General features: G+C 33.9%; 2 protein-coding genes across 2 annotated transcripts; both read right to left on the reverse strand.

Moving 5' to 3' along the window:
- Positions 1-2,276: 2,276 nt before the first annotated feature.
- LOC148566018 (uncharacterized) lies at positions 2,277-6,188 on the reverse strand. Its single transcript, XM_088487340.1, has one exon. It carries the CDS (start codon positions 6,186-6,188, stop codon positions 2,277-2,279), a length of 3,912 nt encoding a protein of 1,303 aa, XP_088343466.1.
- A 1,931-nt stretch (positions 6,189-8,119) lies between these two features.
- Positions 8,120-9,483, reverse strand: LOC148566019 (uncharacterized protein At3g17950-like). Its single transcript, XM_088488423.1, has 2 exons — positions 9,104-9,483; positions 8,120-8,867 (listed from the first exon to the last, which is right to left on the reverse strand). The coding sequence occupies exons 1-2, from the start codon at positions 9,185-9,187 to the stop codon at positions 8,355-8,357; spliced, it is 597 nt and encodes a 198-aa protein (XP_088344549.1). The 5' UTR covers positions 9,188-9,483; the 3' UTR covers positions 8,120-8,354.
- Between the last annotated feature and the right edge of the window lie 12,847 nt (positions 9,484-22,330).

Raw genomic sequence — 22,330 nt, forward strand, 5'->3', positions numbered from 1 at the left:
CTAAGGAACATCGGTCATATGCAGAACTGGGAGTTCACTGATTCTGGCTGATCTTAAAAAGGTATATGACTCTTGCATGCAATGATGTGCCTGTGACATTTTTTTCTATGTCATTTTTATCTCTCATTTTGGAAACCATCATCAAAAGATTGTGATTAATTTGCTAGCTTTATATTATAAATCGAAGCATGGTTATTGAGAAATGTTGAATATTCTCTGTTGAATAATTGGATTTGTTTTACATATCCGTTAATAAAATAAAAAAACTGGAGAAAGTATCTTTTTCATTCAAAAGTGGTGATCAATATTAACTGGGATCCACAAATAACGATCTTCAAAAAGCTATGAAAAATGATAACATACGTAAATCAGAACCCAAATGCATCGAAACGTATACTGCTTTGCACCTTTATTACAGAAGCAAAATACATAAATATCCAATTAATTATAATAAATCCACCCTTACCTGAAAGCCACTTATTATCTCCAACACCATACTTCATAAGAAAATCATTTCAATTTCTATCAAATGCATCTTTTGTAAAAAAGTTTCAAATAACATGACTCATCTCTTGTTCTATTTCTTCATGTCTCTTGTAGCCATTTAATTTCTGTATAATCTTCTTCATAATATGCCAAATGTACCACCTGTGAATTGTTGTGGGGATACAACTCTTAATAGCCCTTTGCATTGATGCATATTGATCGGTAAGAATACCTTCTGGATCCTTTGCACCCATGCAACAAAGCCAACATTTAAATAACTATTGGAATGATTGAATATCCTCATTTTTTATCAGAGCATATCTGAGAAGTATAGAATGACTATGGTGATTCACATCAACAAAAGAATCAAAAACCAAATTATACTTGAAGTCAAAAACGCTGAAACAAAATTAGGATTGTACCGACACAAGAATCTAATATGCATCGAAATTTGTTTCACAGAGCGCATAAACCAAAACAACAAAAATACGTGTTTGTATTATAAGTGGTATCAAAGAAAATAACATCTCCAAAATACTCACAAGCAGCACTGCTTCTTGCATCAGCCCAAAAAGTATTTTTGATTGAGTGATCAACCTCAAGTTCAAGCTCATAAAAGAAGTTCCGATTCTTCTCTTTAATTCTTTACAAGTATTTCCCAAATTCTTTGGCATCATCTAGTTCAGAAACATTATGGACTTTTCTCGTAATGTAATTTCTCACATCTTTTTCAATAAAGCTTAATTCGCGATGACCCTCTGCTGCTGAGACAAATGATTGATATATTTTACTTGGTCTAATTTCATCTTCATCATTATTCTCAATTGTACGGCGTACAAACATGCTCAAGTGTTTGTGTTGTTTAAAGATCTCTGCTTGATTTGGAAAACATAGATGTGAATGATGCAAAACAACCTTCCGAATAATTCAAACAGCATCTTCCTTCAATATATGTATATAAATTCTTGTAGGACAATTTAAATTAGCTGAGGGATTTGTCTTCTGAGTTGGAGATATGTTCGATTTCTTTTTTTCCTCTCTTTTTTCATTCCAATTTTTGGCACAAACTACTCATCAATATCACACATAAACTAAAAAAATACCGAAAATAGTTCTGCATTAAACCAAATTGTCTTTCACAATGCACCGAAACTAGGAATGAAACAGATTAATCGAAATGACAATTCAAAACTCGAATTTGGATCCTCTAAATTTTAAATTTGTACTTTAGAGGGTAAAGTGTGATCTTCTACCCTTGAATGATTTCTCTCTCATATTTATTCTTGGTTCCACTCATATAATAAATGGTGAGAGATCACACTTTACTCTTTAAAGTGAAATTCAAACTTTAGAGAATCCAAATCCAAAAAACTCCTACATTATATTCAAAATCAAACATTCAACAATGAAAATTAATTTTCACAAACAAAAATAAAATTATTCAACTACAAAAACATCAATTACTAATGAACTCCATTAACTAGGTTCAAGCCAAACATCATCAACTTGAATCGATTCAAAACAATAATCTAATTAGTCTTGATTCAACTGACAGTCTGAACTTGCATCATTCATCATCTTCGAAAACGAAATACCTAATCAAATCTGATTTCAATGCTTGATTTAAAAAAAATTGAACTAAATCTTTAAATCAAATCAAACAAAATTAATCGTGAATGAACAGACCATAGAAATAAACGCAAAAAATGCAGAAAACATTGAAAAAAATGAAATATTTGGTGAACAACTAAGAGAAAAAACAAAAGAGCAGAAAAGAAAAAGAAAAGAAATCAGGTTCTTAACAGCAAGAGAGGACAAACCACCTCTGGCGGCTGGTGCCAAAGGTGAACCTCATCAGCTCCGCTACCTCCAGATCCCATCTTTGCCAACCGATCTGCCACGACATTAGCTTCTCTCGGGATAAGCTCAAAACGAATATCCCAATCCCTTCTTAACTTCAAGTCAAAGATCAGTTGTATCACTTCTTTTTCAAGATGCCAGAGTGGAACTTGCCAACTAGTCACTAGCTCAAAAGCTGATGCGCAATCTATCTCACAGACAACAAGCTTAAGACCCGCCTCCCAAGCCCAAGCCAAACCTTTCCATATACTCCACAACTCCATCTTGATGACACTAGATCCAAAGGAATTTCCTGAGCATCCCATTACCCATTGACTGGAGCTATCGCGAATTATCCATCCAAAACCAGCACAATCATCTCCCAAGTTCACACTCCCATCACAATTTAACTTCCAAGCACCAGGTTCTGGCGGAGACCAAGACAGAGATTTTAATCCCTGGATGCAACACACTCGATTCTGAGTTGTATATTCAAAATCCACAATGCACCTGCGAGCCTTGTATGAAATTGACCCAGCAGATCCAAAAATTCCCTGAAAATTACCCATATTTCTGTCTTGCCAAATTGACCATATTATAGCTGCAAATTTGGAACAACCTTCATTGAGGAGGCCATGTTTGAACCAATCATGCACCTCGTGAGAGCCAAAGAAACACACATCAGAAAAACCTAGAGAAACCCAAACTGATCGCCCCACTTCACAATCCCGAAAACAATGAAGAATTGTCTCCGGAAGTTGATTGCAACGTGTACATAAGGATGAGGAGGAGAGATGTCGCCGAAAACGCAGATATTGAGTTGGTACAGCATCATGAAGGCAAAGCCACACTAGGAGCCTCAACTTTTCAGGGACCCGCGCCTTCCAAAGCCAAAGCCAATTGATATTCCTATCCCAATTCAACTTATTCTGAATTAACCATAAATATCCTTGTTTAGCAGAGTAAAGAGTGTGCTCCCAACTCCAACCCAAATCACGACCAGAAGCCGAAATATGTACTAAACTAAGAATGTCTTTCCTTAAGTCCATAGGAATAAAAGAGTAAATCCTCTCCAAATTCCAAACTCCATCACGGTAAACATCTTCAATGGTCAAAGCAGCCTCACAAATATCAAGAAATTCAACCCTCGCTCCTACTGGCCCAGAGTGCAACCAAGAGTCAAACCAGAAATTCTTAGAAAGAGCTCCCACTTCCCAAACAAACCCTTCCTTTAATACGGAAGCTGTGTGCACAATAGACTTCCATATATACGATGAAGAACCCATTGCTTTAACTGCAAATAGGTTTCTATTCTGGAGGTATTTTTGAAGTATAATCTTGACCCACAGTTTCTCTTGATTCATCAAAATTTGCCAAACTAGCTTTCCTAATAAAGAAAAATTGACCAACCGCGACTCCCGCAAAGCAAGACCTCCAAACTTTTTCGGAGTCGTCAAAACTCTCCAAGATGCTAAATGAAGACCACGGTGATTATGACTACCACACCAAATAAAACTTCTAGTAAACTTATCAATGTTAGAGCACACACCTGATGGAAAAAGGCTTACTTGCATCCTATAAATAGGTATAGAAGATAAAACTGATTTAGCAAGGCAAATCTGACCAGCTTTATTAAGGAAGCGACCTTTCCAAGATGCTAGCCTATTAGTAAGCTTATCAACCACATCATTAAAATCAGCTTTAGTAACTCTGCCATGCTTGAGGGGGACACCAAGGTATTTTCCCAGAGAATTAGCAAATCGGATAGAAGAAATACCAGTGAAGAGATCCTTGCGTTGTCTAGAAACATTCATAGAACAGATAGCACGAGATTTGTCAAAATTCACCTTCATACCAGATGCTCTGCAAAAGGTGGCCATAGTGTCCAAAACATGAAGCACTTGAGATTTCTTCGCTTTGCAAAAAAGGATAAGGTCGTCTGCAAAAAGGAGATGGGAGATTACAGGACCTCCCCTAGACACAGTCACTGGTTTCCATCTACCAACCTCCACTTGCCTAGCAATGAGGCAACTCAACCTCTCCATACAAATAACAAATAAATAAGGAGACATCGGATCTCCTTGTCTCAAACCCCTCTTTGGCTGAAAACCATCCAACCGGTTACCATTCCACATTAGAGAAAGGGAGGAAGACTTTACACATTTCATAATAAGAGAAACAATAGTACCTGGAAAGCCAAACATTAGGAGAGATTGCTCCAAAAACTCCCAGCTCACCCTGTCATAAGCCTTTTCTAGGTCAATTTTAAAAGCAAGAACACCTTTCTTTGATTTGATTTTCTTCATAAAATGGAGAACTTCCTGGGCTACAATGATATTGTCTGGGGCACCCCTTCCAGGAATAAACCCTCCCTGCAGAGGACCAATGATATCTTGTAGAAAAGGTCGTAACCTCTCCACAACCACCTTAGTTATAATCTTGTAGATGACATTACAGAGGCTGATAGGACGAAACTCTTTCATGCGAGATGGGTTATCAACTTTAGGAATCAGCACCACCAAAGTGTCAAACAGAGCACTATCCAGATCAAACCCAGCGAAAGCCTTCTTAACAAGTTCCCATACCTCTGTACCAACCACTTCCCAATATTCCTTGAAGAAAAAAGCCTGAAAACCATCGGCACCTGGGGCCTTAAAAGAGTTCATGCCCATAACCACCTTCCTAACCTCTTCTTTAGAAACATTTCTTGTGAGACTTTCAATAGCCTCACGAGATAAAGAAGGTAATTCCTGATCCCCCATCACATCAAGTTCTACCTGTTCCACATTACAAAAAAGATCTCTATAAAATCCAATTGCACATTCTTCGAGTTCTTGCGGATCAGTACTCCATCTTCCATCCTCCAAAAACAACCCCTGAACCTTGTTACGCTTCCTTCGCATAATGGTTTGCATATGAAAGAACTTAGTATTTCTATCTCCAAATCTGACCCAGTGCTCTCGGAATTTTTGATACCAAAACAACTCCTCTTGCATAAGCATATTACTATATTCAGCCTGTAACTCCCTTTCTTCCTGTATGAGGGATAAAGCATTAACTCTCTCCATTCGCTGTTGGATACTGGTCACACGCCTCTCCAATTCCCTCTTTCTTTTAAAAATATTCCCAAAGACATCTCGGTTAAAGGCCAAAGCATCATCTCTGACCTGAGAAAGGCAACGAATAGGATTGGGTCTACCCTTGTCCCAAGCACCCCTGACCACCGACAAAAAACTTGGGTGATAAGACCAAGCTACTTGAAAACGGAAAGGTTTTACTCCTACTCTTCTATCATTACCTTGACATCGTATCATAATGGGACAGTGGTCAGAATGCATCCTCGCCAAATTCTCCACATAGCTTTCCGGAAAACGAAAACACCAAGCATCAGTAGCCACAGCCCTATCCAGCCTCTTCGAGATGAACCGATTACCCTGCATATGTCTGAACCAAGTGTACAAAGATCCATGGGCTCCTAAATCAATCAAACCACACTCATCTAGGAGAGCTCCAAACCGCTCTGCCCTTCGAGAGACAAAGTTCCCACCTTTAACCTCAGATGAAAGAAGGATCTCATTAAAATCCCCAATAGCTAATAAAGGACCTGAATAATTTCTAGAAAAATCTGTCAAAACCCTCCAAGCTTCTTCCCTTTTGCTAGGAACGGGACTTGCATAAATTACTGCACAGACCCAAGAAAAACCGCCATTCGAAAACTCAACACACACCACTTGCGAACTCGCTGCCACGACATTGCAAGATACTCCGGGCCATGCAGAGAGCACCCAAATACCTCCACTATGCCCCTGAGCTTCTTCAATATGAATAGGAGTATAACCTAATCTGTTCCAAAAGACAGCCATCTTTTGGAAAGCACAATGAGTCTCTAAAATGATAAAAACGTACGGATGAAAATTCTTTACCAATTGTTTCAGATGCACCCGAGCCAGCTTATTTCCAGCTCCTCTCACATTCCAAGCTATAATGTTTGCACAATCCATATTAATATTACTTGGAGTGAGACCCACACCTCAGATTATTTGAGGGTAATGAGTGGGGTCTCCACTGTGCCCATTCTCAACCGGAGAATTCTGAAGAGAATTAGGCCTTAATCTCTTTAAATTGCTTTTGAATGGCGTTTTAGAAGTCCCCGCGCCTTGCGAATAAGCCCCTGCCCGTTCTGAACCAGGTCCTTGCTTGCCACCCGTCACACCTTGAGCAGAGGTAAAACCTGACGAAGCTAATTTAAAGTTCCTCGCTTGTTTTAGCACTTGATTGCCCTTACTTATGTGTAAAGATGATTCAACCACATTGATGCCTTTCATAGCAGGTTCTCCTTTAGCAACATAATTAGAAGATTTATCCACATAAATTTTTTTGGACTTATCCTGGTCATGCCTACCCAAAAAGACCTTCTTGCCCTTTGCCTTTCTTTCCACTTTGGTCTACGTTGTATCCCCTGCATGTGCCCCTTCCATTACATGCACTACCTTATCCTTATTCTTCTCTATCCCAATTGTAGTACTACTAAAAACAAAAGGCTTCTCAATATTAGAAGAAAATGGCACCTGATCTATCTTCTCATGATCTTGTTCCTTGTCTTCATTCACCCCTGTTTTATTAATGTTCGCTGAAATTGAACTAATCAATTTACAGTCCACACCAACATGCCCATAACAACCACACGTATTGCAGACCAACTCAAGGCTTTCATATTCAACATCCAAAACCCTCCCATCTACCTCAACACTACGAGTAATGGGAACGCCTAAATCAATCTCCACACAAGCCCTCGCATACTTCCCTCTTGCTGCCATCTTAGTTGCTACATCGACTTTCACTGGCTTTCCCACCGCAGCGGCGATCCTCAACATAGCCTTCTCATGGTAGTAACGAATCCCTAAGCCGTAAAAGCGTACCCATACCATGGTGGATCCAAAAACCTCCTCCTCTGAATAGAACTCAGGTGACCATGGTTTTACAGCAAGATAGAACCCAGATATCATCCAAGGACCACCAAGTAATACCCTCTCCCGATCTTCGAAAGCATCAAACTTCACCAGAAAATAACCATTTCCTACATCTAGAACTTGAAACCCACCCTTCAATCTCCACACCATACCCAGCTTATGCACCATTGCAGTGTAACTCATATGCTTGCCCAAGACTTTGACGACGATCGCTTCCTTATATGGTACAGATAACGCCGCCAGCCCTTCTTCTGAGAAGATGACCCGAGGAGGATGCGAATCCCCGTGGTTCCCTTTGATCACCTTGGCTAGCCTCTCTCCATCTAAAGCCTCATTCCAAAGCATAGGAGATGGAGACTTCTGTCCAGTCACCATGTCGCGGAAGAAAACCTTTTGAAAGCCATGTTCTTCCTTAGAAACCCTAGTACCCTCCTCCTTCTCACCAGATACAAACCCTCCGACGCTCTCCCCCTTAATTCTACCGCCGGCATTACTGGTTACCTCATTGTGTGTCACCCTCTTCGTGAACCCCCCGCTCACTCCGTCACTCATACCTAAACCCTAGCAGAAAGAGTACAGAAAGAGTACAAAAAAAGAGAATGTTAAGACTTTTGAAAAAAAAATGTAAAGAAAAAATAATTATATAGCTGCTCCACTCCAATATGCTGAGCTTTTTTTGTTTTAAAAAAAAGACAGTTATATATAATGAAGAATTTAATCAAAAGCTAGTTAAAATTAGTAACGCAACTTAAATTAAATTATACTAATAAAACTTAGTTGAATAATTAAGTTAGTTGTAGAGCATTATCAATTAAAAAAATAAATGACAAGAAGATCGACCACTTTATGTATGTGTAGTAACATCGAGATATACATGGTAACATGAAAGGTAGATAAAGAAAAAATTTCCCAAAAGCAGAAACATGCTTTTTTGCACGTAAACCACAGGCAAAAATAATCTCTACACCAATTAGCCAACAACCAAACAATCCCCACCAAAAATAATTTAAAAGAAAGTAATTTTATTAACAATAAAATAAAATTAAAGGCGTTTGATCCTTATCCTGCGCCGCCGCTACAGATCCCGGCTAGCGAAACTGGAAACCTATTGCACAGACTCCCCGCAGCCACCGCTGCGCCATCGTCGTCGACGTTAGCCTCCGGTGGAAGAACCCTACCGTCGGCAAACAGAACCCTCCCGCCGTTTCTCTGCTGGCCGCCACCGGCTGGTGCCACTATCCCCTCAAGCTCCGCCGCCGCGCCGTAGAATTCAACATCGCCGAACCTCCGCTCCACCTCAAGAAAATCTCCGAGCGACGCTGGGCCGGAGTCGCCGTCCCTGCAGAGCTGCCACCACCTCCTCCGCCGTTCCGCCACAGCGGCAGCTGAAGCATTCGCTGTCTTCTTCTTCTTCTTGGACGCGGCTGCGGCGGCTCGCCTCGATCCCGCTGCTGCTTCCGCCGGCGATTCGCGGCGGTGCTGCGACGGAGCTCTGAATGCAATGGCTGGGAAGCTCACTCCCATTAGAGTACCCAATGTGGTGCTTCTATCATGAAAAAATGACCCTGTGGACTATCATTCAAAACCCCGGCAAAAAAAAAAAAAAAAAAAAGAAAACTTTCAAATTAATTCATGATAAAGTTGAGAAATTTATGAAATTTGTAAACATGTGATGTAGAAAGGATAAGATTTTTAAGCAATCTGAGAATTCAAGTTGAGTTTTTTTTTTTTTTTTTCATTTTGCAGTATGATGACGATGATGAAGATATGAACGTGGATGTGGATACAAAATTGAAAATGTTAAGTACCTCAGTGTCAAGATCAGAAGAGGAGATGGAAGAGTTGGTGGGTGAAGATGGTGGTGGCACCAATTCAGCGGCTGGATCTAGCATTGTTTTGATGCCTTGATGGGTTTGGAGGTTTTTAGGGGAATTCTAATAGTTGAGATTTAATGATTTATGGCTCTGTCAACTGTCATGTAATAATGTAGAAGGGGATTCGATTGGTGTGGAATTTTCTGAGGTTTGTTAGTTTTGTAAATGAAGAAATAAGGATGCAAGCGTCTTGCTAGGGAATCAAAGAAAAAGAGGAGTGTGTTTGAAATGATTAATGCAAGCTAGATGGGTCATGGGTTTTTCAGCTTTGGGAGAATGATGTCAAGAACAGGTTTTAGTATTATCACTATCGATGTTGGGTAAAGGGTCGTGCAAAAAGGATGATTGTTCCAAATAAAACCAACTTGTGTTTTTTTTTAAAAAAAAAAAGCTAAAAAATTTGTACATTTAAAATATGAGTTTAATTTTAATGTACTGATATTATAAAATATTTTACATAATTACATTTGATTTTTTAGTTGATCATTCATGTGGTTAATGTAAAAGGTAGTTATTTTTAGGGTTAAGTATTTTTTCGTCCCTAACGTTTGAGTTTAAAATCAAAATCGTCCCCGACTTTTTTTTTTTATTAAAACCATCTATAACGTTACAAAAAGTTATAAAATCGTCATTTTTTTATCTCAATTTTATTTTTTAACCAAATTATCCTTAACTATTAATAAAAAAAATAAAAAATATATTAAAAATAAAAACTTAACCCAACCCCACCCCACCGCACTTCATTCCCATCCTCATCCCCATTTCCTTAACAAAAAAAATTAAACTCCATCCCACCATGATCATCACCCCATCCCCATCCCCTTAACGAAAAAAATTAAACCTCATCCCACCATGATTATCACTTTTCATTAACCCTCCCTTTCTCATTAACACCCCATAAAATCATAAGCAGAATTCTTTTCCCCTCCTCCTCCATCACCACCACCATAAAGCAGAGTCTTTTTCCCAATATCTTCAAATCCCAGAATGGTTAAAAGCTCCTAAACGGAAGGGTAAGCATTGAATCCTTCAAGAAAACCTCTCTCGTGTACGATTGGAAGAGAAAGGTGGTGACTTTTTCAGTCACAACTATGGCAGAGAACAGAGAATTCTGTAGAACAGAGCAAAAAAATCGTAGCAAGAGTCACAGAGAAGAGTGCATACAGAGCTTCGTTGAATTTGCTCCATCTCCCTTTCCATGCCATACTCCCTCACTTCCTTCAGAAGCCACAAACTCTTCCCTTAGCTACGGCACCTCACGCTACGGTTACCTTTCACGCCACGATGACGACATAGGTTCCAGCTCTGTCGCAGGTTCCAGCTCCGCCGCAACTTCAACAGGGAGAACCGGCCAGAGCAGAAAACAGAGAAGCTCGCAGATCTGCTGAATGAGGCGGAGGCGAAGAAGAAGAAAGAGGCGCTGGTGGAGCTGAAGCGAGTGGTGAAGGACCTACAGCAAGAACCAATTTCCCCAACCCGTTTCAGTTTATCGGATGCTCCGAACCCCCAATTGTTCCTCCAGCTTCAAACATAAAGTGGTGATATTTGGCTGTTTTAAGGGGGTTTTGGGTTCATCTTCATTCCTCCTTTTTTCGTTCTTCCTTTTTTTTTTTTTTGAAGAAGATAAACATCATTTCTTTTAATTCTTTTTTATTTCTGTGGTTGCTGATTTTAGATTTGAAGTGCGATTGATGATTGTTGAACTGTTGCCAAATTTAAAATTTTTAGTGATTTATTTTGTGGTTGTTGTTGCTGCTGAATTTGCTATTGTTGAATTTGCTGAATTTGTTGTTATTGCTGCTAAAGAAGAAAAGAAAAATTGTTGTTGCTGAATTTGGTTGTTGCTGTTGCTGAAGGAGAGAAGAAGAATTGGGGTTTTTTGGGTGGGAGAAGGGGAGGAAGGGGGAGTTCGAAAAGAGCAAAAGGAAGGGGATGGGGAGGGAAAAGACATCGGGGGTGGGGGGAGAGGTTTTTTGTTTTTGTTTTTGTTTTTTTAATTATTTTTATTAATGTAAGGGTAATTTGGTCAAAAAATTAAAATTGAGATAGGAAAGAATGATTTTATAACATTTTGTAACGTTGAAGATGATTTTAACAAGAAAAAAAGGTTGGGGACGATTTTGATTTTGACCTAAGACCTTAGGGACAAAAAAAGTACTTAACCTTTATTTTCACTAATGTGGCATGATGTAATTGAATACACGTATAGAACTACTTTACGCTTACAATACATCAAAATTAAATTCTTAATATATATATATATATATATATATATACACCAACTCTATTAGGTAACTAACACGGGTGCAGTTAATTAATAAAAAAAGATGTCTATTAAGGAACCTAATTTCACTTTCAGTAAAAAAAATAATCACAAAAAACAAAAATAATATCTAAAACGTAACAAAAAAAACATCCAAAACCTAGCAAAAAAGATATCTAAAATCATTAAAAAGAATCTAAAACCTAACAAAACGAGACATAAAAAAATATTAAAAAAGAACATCCAAAAATTAAGAAAAGAAACATCTAAAATTAGTAAAAAAAATAACCCAAAACCCAAACATAAAAAATATCCAAAACTTAAGAAAAAAAAATCCAAAACATATAACAAAAATATATCCGAAATTTAGGAGAAAGTAACATTTAAAACTAATGAAAAGAATTATCCAAAACATAAAAGAAGAAGAAAAAGAATAATTCAAAACTTAGGAGGAGGAAGAGGAGGAGGAGGGTGCAATGTCATGGGACGACAAGTTGCAGAGAAAAAACTTATGAAACCAAACATAATGTAACACATGAACGACGGTGCTATGACAAATTATGAAATCAAACAGAATGTAGCACAGAAAGCATGGAGATGGCAAAAAGGTCTAGCATGCGTGGGCAAGATCAGTTAGAAGGGGATGACGACAAGAAGAGTTCAACATGGAGAGTCCAGCAGCGCAGCAAGAGGTGTGGCGCAATGTTGTGGCATTCGGAGTCTCTATCTCTCTCGCACACATAATTTTAAAAACCAAATCGAACCAGTCAATTCAATCAAAAAATCGAATCTTTATTCGGTTCGGTTTAATGTCCTCACTGTTTAAAATAAAAAATCAGTCAAACTCGTTTGAACTGATGAGAACCACGACTATTTTACAAAAATGCTACAACAAGGTGCCAAACCTTGGACCTCAGCAATACATAGACATAACTCTAAACCCTAAACCCTAAACCCTAGGCCAACTATCATCTTATTACATTGTGTGTTTATAATTTTATATATTCAATACTTAGTGCAACTTAAAAAATTCTTTTTGTTATATATATTTGTTCATATAATATATATTATATAAAAACTCATATTATAGTATAATTTATATATAATTAATTAATTCAAATTTAAGTTATATTAAATATTAATTTTATTTTTCAATAATAATATTATATTTTATTTTTATTATTAATATTTTTTATTATAATTTTATATATTTATTTTATTAGAATTTATATAATTATTAAAATAAATATTAAACATTTTAAATTGTTATATATTAAAATATTAATAAATATATGTATTTTAACTTTTAATTTTATATTTTTTATTTACGTGAGACTGATTTTATCGATTCAACCAATAAGTTATCGATTAAGGTTGAAGTGATCTTTTTTTAACTCTCTCTGAAAAGTTCACTTTTAAGAGTCATGTTAAGGTTGGAGTGATCTTTTTTCAATTCTTTTTGAAAAGTTCACTTTTATGAGTCATGTTAAGGCTGGAGTGATCTTTTTTCAAAAAAAAAAATAATAATAATAAATGGTGTAAAAATAAAATTAACTCCTCCAAAAAAAAGACAAAAATAATAGTAAATGGTCAAAATTGTCTTTGAAAAATTACTTATTTTTTAAATTGGTCTCCAAAATTTTTTTTTTTAATTAAAATAGCTCTTCAAAGATTTTAACTTAGTTACATTAATCTTTCTGTCACTTTCATTGCTGATAGCGTCAAAATTTGCTAATGTGACACGTTAAGTGATTCTATACTAATCACAACACCCACGTGGTAGTCTTAATTAATTGTTAATATGATAAGTTTTTTGCAATTAGATCAAATCAATTTCAAATTGAAGGACCTTAGAGGATTGAAATTCCTTAATTTGGAGTTAATTTGATCTAATTTCGTAAATTTATCATCTTAGTAGTCAATTAAAATTGTCAGGTGTATGTTGTTATGTCACTTACCGTATCATATTAACAAACTATGACGCTATGAGCAACAAAAGTAACAAAAGGACTAATGAACTAACTTAACAACAAAAGTAACAAAAGGACTAATGAACTAACTTAAATATTATGAAAGACGAATTTGATTGAAAAAATATTTTAAAGACCAATTTAAAGAGCGAATAATTTTTCAAAAATGAATTTGACCATTTATTCTAAGAATTGGACAATAAAACAAAAATAATCATATTTGTAATTAAGTTTTTGCCATTTCTTTTTCATATTCCTTTTTTTATTCTTTTTACAACTACAATGTAATGTAAGTATTTAGGATATGGCTATACAAATAACAGGAATTCTTTTGCACAAATTTTGATCAAGGAATATCTTATTTTTTATTAGATTTTTTTTTTTTTAAAAAGAAGCTCAACATACTAAAATAAAATAAGTACGAAAGAATAATACAAAAATATAAAAAAATAAAATACAATACTAACTTCTATGTCATCTCTAATATTGTCATTAATTACTATTCGAATTGACAACAATTCACTCCTTATAGTTTTAAATCAATGCATCAATAACTTTTACAATATCTGAGATTTACTTTGAAAGACCATTTGATTCATTTCTATCCCAAACACTATACGATAGAAAAAAATCTGTCAACCACTTCTTCTAGTTTTCTTTTTTCATTATCACAGATATTCAACTTTCAAAATATTATTTTAAATTGTCTGAGATGATTCAAAAGTAACTTGCATCATAGATCCAAACACACCATACACACCATACGTGTCAAGTTAACTCACAAGCAACAATTATGTGATATACACTTTCAATATCCTTCCTACATAGCATACAAACATCATCATTTTAACCAATAACACCTAATTTATACAATATATCTTTTATATTAACTCTATCCACTAATACAAACTAAACAAATAATTTAACTCGTGGAGGAACAAATTCCCTCCGAATAGCTTTAGTGTCTTTCGAAACTGTTTTTATTAGTAAAATCTGCACAAAAGAATAAGTAATAAAAACACCTATTTTTATCAAATTTTCACATAACAATATCTTCTTTATCTCTCATCAATTTGACTAATTATAAAGCAACATGAAACCGATTTAGCTGTTCCAATTTTTATTGGAAGAATTTTCGCTTCCATTATATTGAACATTTCACACCTATTCTATTCCATCTCAAAACTCACATTACTTTGTGACAAAGTCTTTTTTATTTGAAATCGAAATTTTTTTTTGAAAAAGTGACCTTTAAATCACGACATTATGATCAAATATCCTCTCAGAATCTAATATGCCTCCTATCTTCTAGTTCTATAGATATTTTGTTAATTATCCTTTCTTGTACCCTTATTTTTTGATCTGTAATTGACAAATATTTTTCTATGACCTCTATAATAGACAATATCTGAGTTGATAATATCTAATTAGGATTCAAGTTATTATATAAATGGACTTTTTTTTAAAATAGACAATCTCTTTTAAAGAATTGCTACCCCCACTTGAACAGAAAAATCATATTCCAAAAAAACTGTATCACCCATCCCTAGGCCTCCATGTTTTTAGGTGCTTGTACTGTTTTTCACTTAACTTGAATAATTCTAGATTTTCCAAAGGAATCTATCTCCTTTGTTAAAAAAACTTTCTGCCTCTGCATTGGATATTTTATAAAGACTAAAATAGTAAATAAAAAAATTATTGAACATAAATTTTATAAAAACTAACTTCTTAATTTTGTTCGAAATCTTAATTTTCATAGATTGAACTTCTTCTCTCGCATTATCAATTATTGGTTTCTAAATTTTTATCAGTCGTAGATTCACGGCTACATTATTTGTTAAAATATGCACATTTTTCTAATAATCGATAAGGATTAATAGTTAAATTAGTCTCTGAAAAATAGATTATTTTTTAAATTTGTCTCTAAATTTTTTTTTCAATCAAATTAGTCCTTCAAAGATTGTGAATTAATCATATTTGTCTTTTGGTGACTCTATTAATAATTTTTGTCAACGATTAACGATGTAAAAGATTAACCGAAAACATACATGATACCTAACATATCCAACTAAACGCTGATCAAATATGTTTATGAAAATCTATCAATTTAGTCGCTAGGTCATATACTGTGAATATAATTTATGTAATTGAAAAAAAGAGACAAAATTAATAAATTTTCATAAATGTATCTAATTAACGTTTAATTAGACATGTCAAGCATTATGTATGTTATCAATCAATGTTTCATATCATCAGTTGTTGACAAAAATTATTAATTAAATCACTAAATGACAAATAGAACTAATTCAAAATCCGTAAAAAATCAATTTGATTAAAAAAATTAAAGACAAATTTAAAAAATATTTCATCTTTCAAAAACTAATTTAACTATTAATCTAATCAATAACTTCCGCGCCACATTAGTCATTGAAATATGCACAACATTCCCCTAATAATCAATAACCTTTTATAACTTTTATGAAAGTATAATTAACCACAGTTACCATTTAGAATTATATATAATGGTAGACGATGGCCCATGCTAACACCTAACGGTAATGATTTTTCTTAGTTCCCCTTCCCCTTCCGAACTTTTAAAATTCTCATTAACTAAGATAGAGGAAAAAAGTCAAGATCCAATCCATTAGGTACTGGATTATTTATTGTCTCCAAAAGATTATTGAAATTTTTTTTCCATTCTTATGCGGAGGACAAATTTTATTTTCTGATAACTTTTGGTTAGAATAGCTGAATAGTATACTATTAATAAAGTAAAATGTTTGCAATTCATGCAATTGCTAAAAAATATATGGTGAATGTTATGGTGTCTAAAAGGTAGTGTCTATTTATTAGAAATAGGTTAAAAATAATATTTAATTTAAAAAATATAACAACAAATAATTTTTTAAAAATCAAAACTTACTATAAAAGGTAAGTTAGGTAAAATTTAGACACCAACTTATAAGCACCACAGAATTGGCCAAAATATATATATATATATCTTTTAAAAACGACACCATAGTTATTCCAGTTTTATAAAATCACCATAATTATTTTCAAGTCTTGCTGTTTATACTTTTATAGAGATTAAACATGGTATAAATCATAAGATCCAAATAGGTTGGTTAAAATGGTGGAATATGTCTGATTTTATATGTCATAAAATTGTGCATTTAAAACTTAAAGGTAAATTCTATCGCACTGCTATCAGACCCGCAAAATGTATGTTAGGCGGCCAAATAGGAGTACAAATATAAGTTAAGTGGGATAGAGACGAAGATGTTGAGATAGATGAGTGGTTATACGCGACTGGATAGAATAAGGAACGAAGATATAAAAAAGAGAGTTGGAGTAACACCTATTGTGGAAAAGATCGTAGAATCGCGTCACAGGTAGTTTGGACATGTAAAAAGAAGATCGACAAAGCAGCTAATGAGGAGGGTGGATGAGATAGAAGATAGACAAATGGTGAAAGGCAGAAAAAAATCTCGGAAGACCATCTATGAGGTGATCAAACGAGATCTACATGTAAATGACCTTTTTGGACATAATACATGATAGAGTTTAATGACGTCATTTAATCTATGTAGCTACTCCACCTAGTGATTGTTTTTATTTTTATTTTTGTTGTGGTTGTTGTTATTTATACTTTTACCATAATTCTCATATTTTTTTAAGTTCTGGTATATATGATTTTGATAGTGGCACTTTAAGATGATTTTTATTTATTTTTTTCATTATAAACTCTAAATCTTGATTATAAGTTTATAACTTATTTTACTTGTATCATAATTCTCATATATATATTGTTACAGATTTTTTTAATCAAATTGAATGAGCTAAAAATTAACTTAGTTTAAGTTTACAATAGAAGAAAATATAGATGTTATAAATAGAAAGAACAAAAGTGTCATTAAAATATCACTGAAACATATTTTTTCTAATGTCTAATTATAACTATATATGACATCATGCATGAAAGAGGTCTGTTACGCATCATACGCACAAGGTACTCGCATTTTAGTTGAAAGTTGAGACTAAACTTGTGGGTTTATTTGGTGAGTTATCTTTTAACTACTTTACAGTTCATTTAGGAGGTGCAGATTCATCACGTGAAAAGTTTCTACTTTAAACCATTCAAATCGGTGGATATTAATATATAAGAGTCTATAAGGTAATTGTTTTGTGCTTCCTATTATCTCTTATTTATCCTCTGTTCCCCTTCCCTATTATTTGAACAGTATTTTCCGAATTATTGAGAGTGAAAAACTTTTTTCTTTTTTCATATTAAAGATGACAATGACCGAGAATACTTAAATTTTACACTAAACCACAAACAATAATACACAAATCTAAAAGGAGATTCTTTATTATTATTTTCCTATTCATCAACTTTCAAAGAAATCTTCTAAAACTATTGGGTTCTATCTAACGTTATTCTTAAAGCTTGAAAACTCGGACGTTTTTTTAATGGTTAAAGAATACAACGTTGAGGAAATCATATATAATCGAATGCATTTCCAATTGGGTTTTAGTTGTTGAGTTCAATCCTTATGGTCAAGTTTGAAGTGAAGTGATAATCATGATGATGATGAATCTAGTTTTTTGCTTTACATCGTGTGGTTGATTTTTTTAATAGTTTTTTTTTACAGTATCTCTTAATTCGTCAGTCTAAAACTTAATTTGTTGTGGATATAAGCTCTGTCTAAAAGTTTGTCGCTAATTAATGAATTTTTAAAGTTTGTCACTAATTAATAGATTTCTATATACATAAGTATGATTTGAAATCCAAATACTTACTTAAGTTTTAAAAAAAATTCGTATTTTTGGAGTCAATTAAGTGTTAACTAAGAGCTCAATTAAAAATATACTTGCACACCATCTTTGTGAAATTGTGATTCACAATAATTAACTAGGAGTAAGTGTTTGTGACTTTCTTTATTATCATACCTACTTTATTCAAAAAATTAGGATAAAGTATTTTTAAAATTTTAATACTTAAGTTAAATTTTTATTTTATCTTTAATATTTGAATTTTAAAACGTTTTATTTTTGTCCAAAATATCTTCTTTTGCCTTATTTATTTATTTTTTGTTAATATATATTTTTTCTTCTAAAATTACTCATTTTTTCTATTATCATCTTCTAGATATTAAATAATAGCAACAATTGTAATTATGGTGATAATGATATAATATTTGTAATAATTTGATAATAAAAGTGACAAGAAATAAGAAGATAAAAGTAGAAAAAAGTAATAATATTTTTAAAAAATATTTTAACTTTGATCAGACGATAAAATTATAACGAAATAAAATATTTAAAAAAATATACAAAACCTTTTTTTTTGAGTGATTTAAAAGAAAATAAATAATAACTAAGAAAGAAAAAATAAATAAGAAATTGCTTAAAAAAGACAGTTCTGCTGAATATTACTCTCAAACTCCTTCCAAGGCAACGGAAGCTCCATTTGAGGAGAAATGGTCCTCATTGCAGTCTTTGACATGATGTCTGTTACTGTATTTACATCTCTCAAGATCAACTGGAGATCAGCACGTCATTTCCAAGACATGATATCTCAGATTTTTAACACCAAAGAATCAATAAACCCAGAGCAATCCTGTAAATTATTGACAATAGTAAAAGTCTCCACACAGTCTATCTCACATATAATGTCTCTTTGTCCCGAGTTCCATGCTAAAAGAAAGCCTCTCCAAATGCAAAATGCTACGACTCTCAATTGTTCCTAGACAGCCTCGTTGCCACCTTCTCTTCCAATCTCTGCTAACACAAGCAAAACCAACTCGAGCACCATTGTCAGGATAGCTAGCATCACAATTAATCTTAAAGGTACCCATTGAAAGGGGAATCCTAGAGCCACTAATGATGAAGGGAATAGACTGTCGTTGCAACTCAAAAATATTTCGGAATTCCTTTTCCAAGGGACAAAGCCATATCAATCACCGGTCCAATGCTACATTTTAAATGTTAATAACTAAACTAAAACTTAATTTAAATTTTAAAAATTAAAACAATACTCTGTACGTCCATGTAAAATATTAAGAACCTATCTGAGTTTCATTTGCATTGTTGGGAGCTGTCTTATATGTTAAATGCCTGCCTATATATATATATCATGTGCAAAGACCGAAAAAACCACGGGCATGACGATTACAACTTCACATGATTAAACTTACATAGGAAGCCTCAAATCTCAGTCCTCATGTCTCCTTCAATTCAATATCGCTCATGCAATAATCTTTGTCTTCATGATCTTTTCAAATGAGTAATGGTCCCATGAACATTGAGTATAAAATGGGGGAAAGTTGGGCCATCTAGTGAATGATGCTCTTCTAATGATCAAGCAGCTACTCAAGACTGCATAAAACATTTGTTTTTCTAAATTGCTTTCAACTTTCCACCTTAGCTTTAATTACCACTAAAAGCAATATTATCATTTAGTGTTCATGAACGGATTGGAAATAATTTTGGGAGTTATGACTCTAGAAATGGAAATAAAAGATGGGTTTTTAATGTAAAGTGGATAAAAATGTCGAACTTTCTTAAGGTTTGTTTGAGCTAAGAATTTTTTTTTTAAATTATTTTTTAAGATAGATATGGACAGAATGTACAATTTGTTTGTTGAAAATACAGTTTGAATTTTAAGATAGATATGGAATGTATTACTGAGTAGGAATAACACAATTAGTTATGATCAAGAGTACCAAACTCCACATAAGATCCTGAATGCAAAACATAGGCCACCAAAATGTAATTTTAGTTAATACCTGTGAATTTATATGTATAAAATTATAAATAACACCATCTAACAAAAGAATGTAACCAAATCTTATAGAGCAAAGTGCTCCGGAGATTTTCGTCAACCTGAGTCTCTTGTTTGTTGTCCACTTTCAAGTATAGCATACATCTTTGACTTTCATTCTGCTCACGGCAGGGGAACTAATCCCTTGAGTCCAAGAAGGAGATCTTGCATGTGCATGAGAGGAATCAAGGTTTCTTGATGAAGTACTTGCCACAAAAGAAAGAGGAGTATATAACACTTCAACAAAGCAATTATTCCTACTTTGCCTATATAACAAATAGTAGAACTTCAATATCAGTTACCTTCCATCATCAATCTTGACAAAATTGATTGCTACACATCAGAGCCGGTATACTGCTGCCCTTTCACCAAGCGGCAGGGGATGACATAAAGCAGGATATTTTTATTACATGTACTGAAATTCAGGCAAGTTAAGTGGAATTCTCAAAAAGCAAACACAAAATTCCAGGTTATAATAAATACACACTTCTAATGCCAATGCCAAACTAAGTCCTATTAACTGAAAAGGATGTAACTGAGGACGGTGTTCCTTGCAGATCGACTAGCGAAGGCATTCTAGAAGAGGTTGAGTCGGTTAAAATCCCAAAGAGTACAAAAATAGAGTCAAGTAAACCAAGTGACATAGGAATAGTTCATTCAATATCAAGACCATCGAAAACAACAGCCCTCTAAATGAGTACTAATCCCTCTAGTGTGTAGAACCAATAACTGAAATTAAAACCAAATGTATTTCTACGAAGGGGAAAACTACATGCAAAAGTATATAACCGAAGATCTTACAACAAAGTTACCACACTATTTCAAATTGTAAGAGTCTCATCCCTGAGGAAACCAGCCCAACAAAGTACAGAGTAGACTAGGCTAGCCATAACGCCGTATCATTTACCAATAATTTATGCGTGACAAATGATGGAAATTTTGATAGTAAACAAGGTGAACTTAATAGGCCTTTTGAACAAAGGTTAAAATATGCAGGTCAGAACAATAAAAGTTCCTTTTTTTTCTGAAAAATATGTAACTATTATTTTATCAGAGCAATTCCCAAATATCCAGAAACAGAAAGACCGTTCTTGATGCAGAACTATATTTGACCAAAACTTAAATATAACCTTAACTATCTAAGAGGATAGTTTCCAGTTTCTTCTTATCAAGGTGCCAATCAATTTTTTATACTCTAAACTGTCAATTAATGTCTAGGAAGTTAATCAGATTCATAAAATGCTGAAATTGAATAATATTGGAATTGTCAACCAAAACAGCATTGTTTAGAATGCTAAATGTATTTAACTGTTAGAGAGGTATAACCATTCATATTGTCTCTCTTATCGGTTTAAATTTTAGGAAGAGTGGTATTATGACATGGTATCAATGATCAAAGTTCTATATCCAAAAGATTTAGAGTTCGATTATTGGTGAGCCAACAAATAAAAGCATAAAGCAAATAAAAGAAGAAAAGAAGATTTAAGCAAAAACCAAGCTAAACTAAAACAAACTTTTGTTTAAGGAAAATATTAGAGATATAATTATTTATGTTGTCTTCTCCTATCAACTTATGTTTTTGGGATGAGTAATTTCATGACATTAATGATATGAAGATTCTATATTCCTACCACATAGGCAGATACATGATTTGCTATCCATGTCATTACACATGGGTGAGAGGAAGGTTAAAGGTAAAACACATTATTATTATTTTTTTTTTTGTTAGTTCTTGTTTTTTCCTATGGAGGGTCTCTTCTCCTCCAATCTCTTTCTAATCTTCTTTTTAATGAAATTCTTCTTTATCTCAAAGAACATGCATGAATTAGGGCAAAATAAGATTTAACTATCTAAGCACATTCCTTGATCATTAGTTTCATCCCTTTTATCATTCCTCAGTCCTACCTTTTTTATCCTAAGGTAGATTTTATACCCTCTATGCTCAAGATTATGCAAATGACGCATCATTTCCGCATCGAAAATTCTTTGCACAATTCCATGCAAGTCTTATACTTCTCTAAAAACAATGAAATCATCAATCTTATGTCTTCCAAAATCTTCTCATCCAACAGCAGCAGTGGCTTAACAAACAAGAATTTGACTTC

This window comes from Arachis ipaensis, chromosome B5 (genome assembly GCF_059453495.1).
Source record: "Arachis ipaensis isolate K30076 ecotype BB chromosome B5, ASM5945349v1, whole genome shotgun sequence".
Lineage (NCBI taxonomy): Eukaryota > Viridiplantae > Streptophyta > Magnoliopsida > Fabales > Fabaceae > Arachis > Arachis ipaensis.

Coding starts and splice junctions, on each gene's coding strand:
- LOC148566019 (XM_088488423.1), bottom strand. CDS start 9,187: ATGCTAGATCCAGCCGCTGAATTGGTGCCACCACCATCTTCACCCACC. Junction 8,868..9,103: donor CTTCTGATCTTGACACTGAG/GTACTTAACATT, acceptor TTTGAATGATAG/TCCACAGGGTCATTTTTTCA.
- LOC148566018 (XM_088487340.1), bottom strand. CDS start 6,188: ATGGCTGTCTTTTGGAACAGATTAGGTTATACTCCTATTCATATTGAA.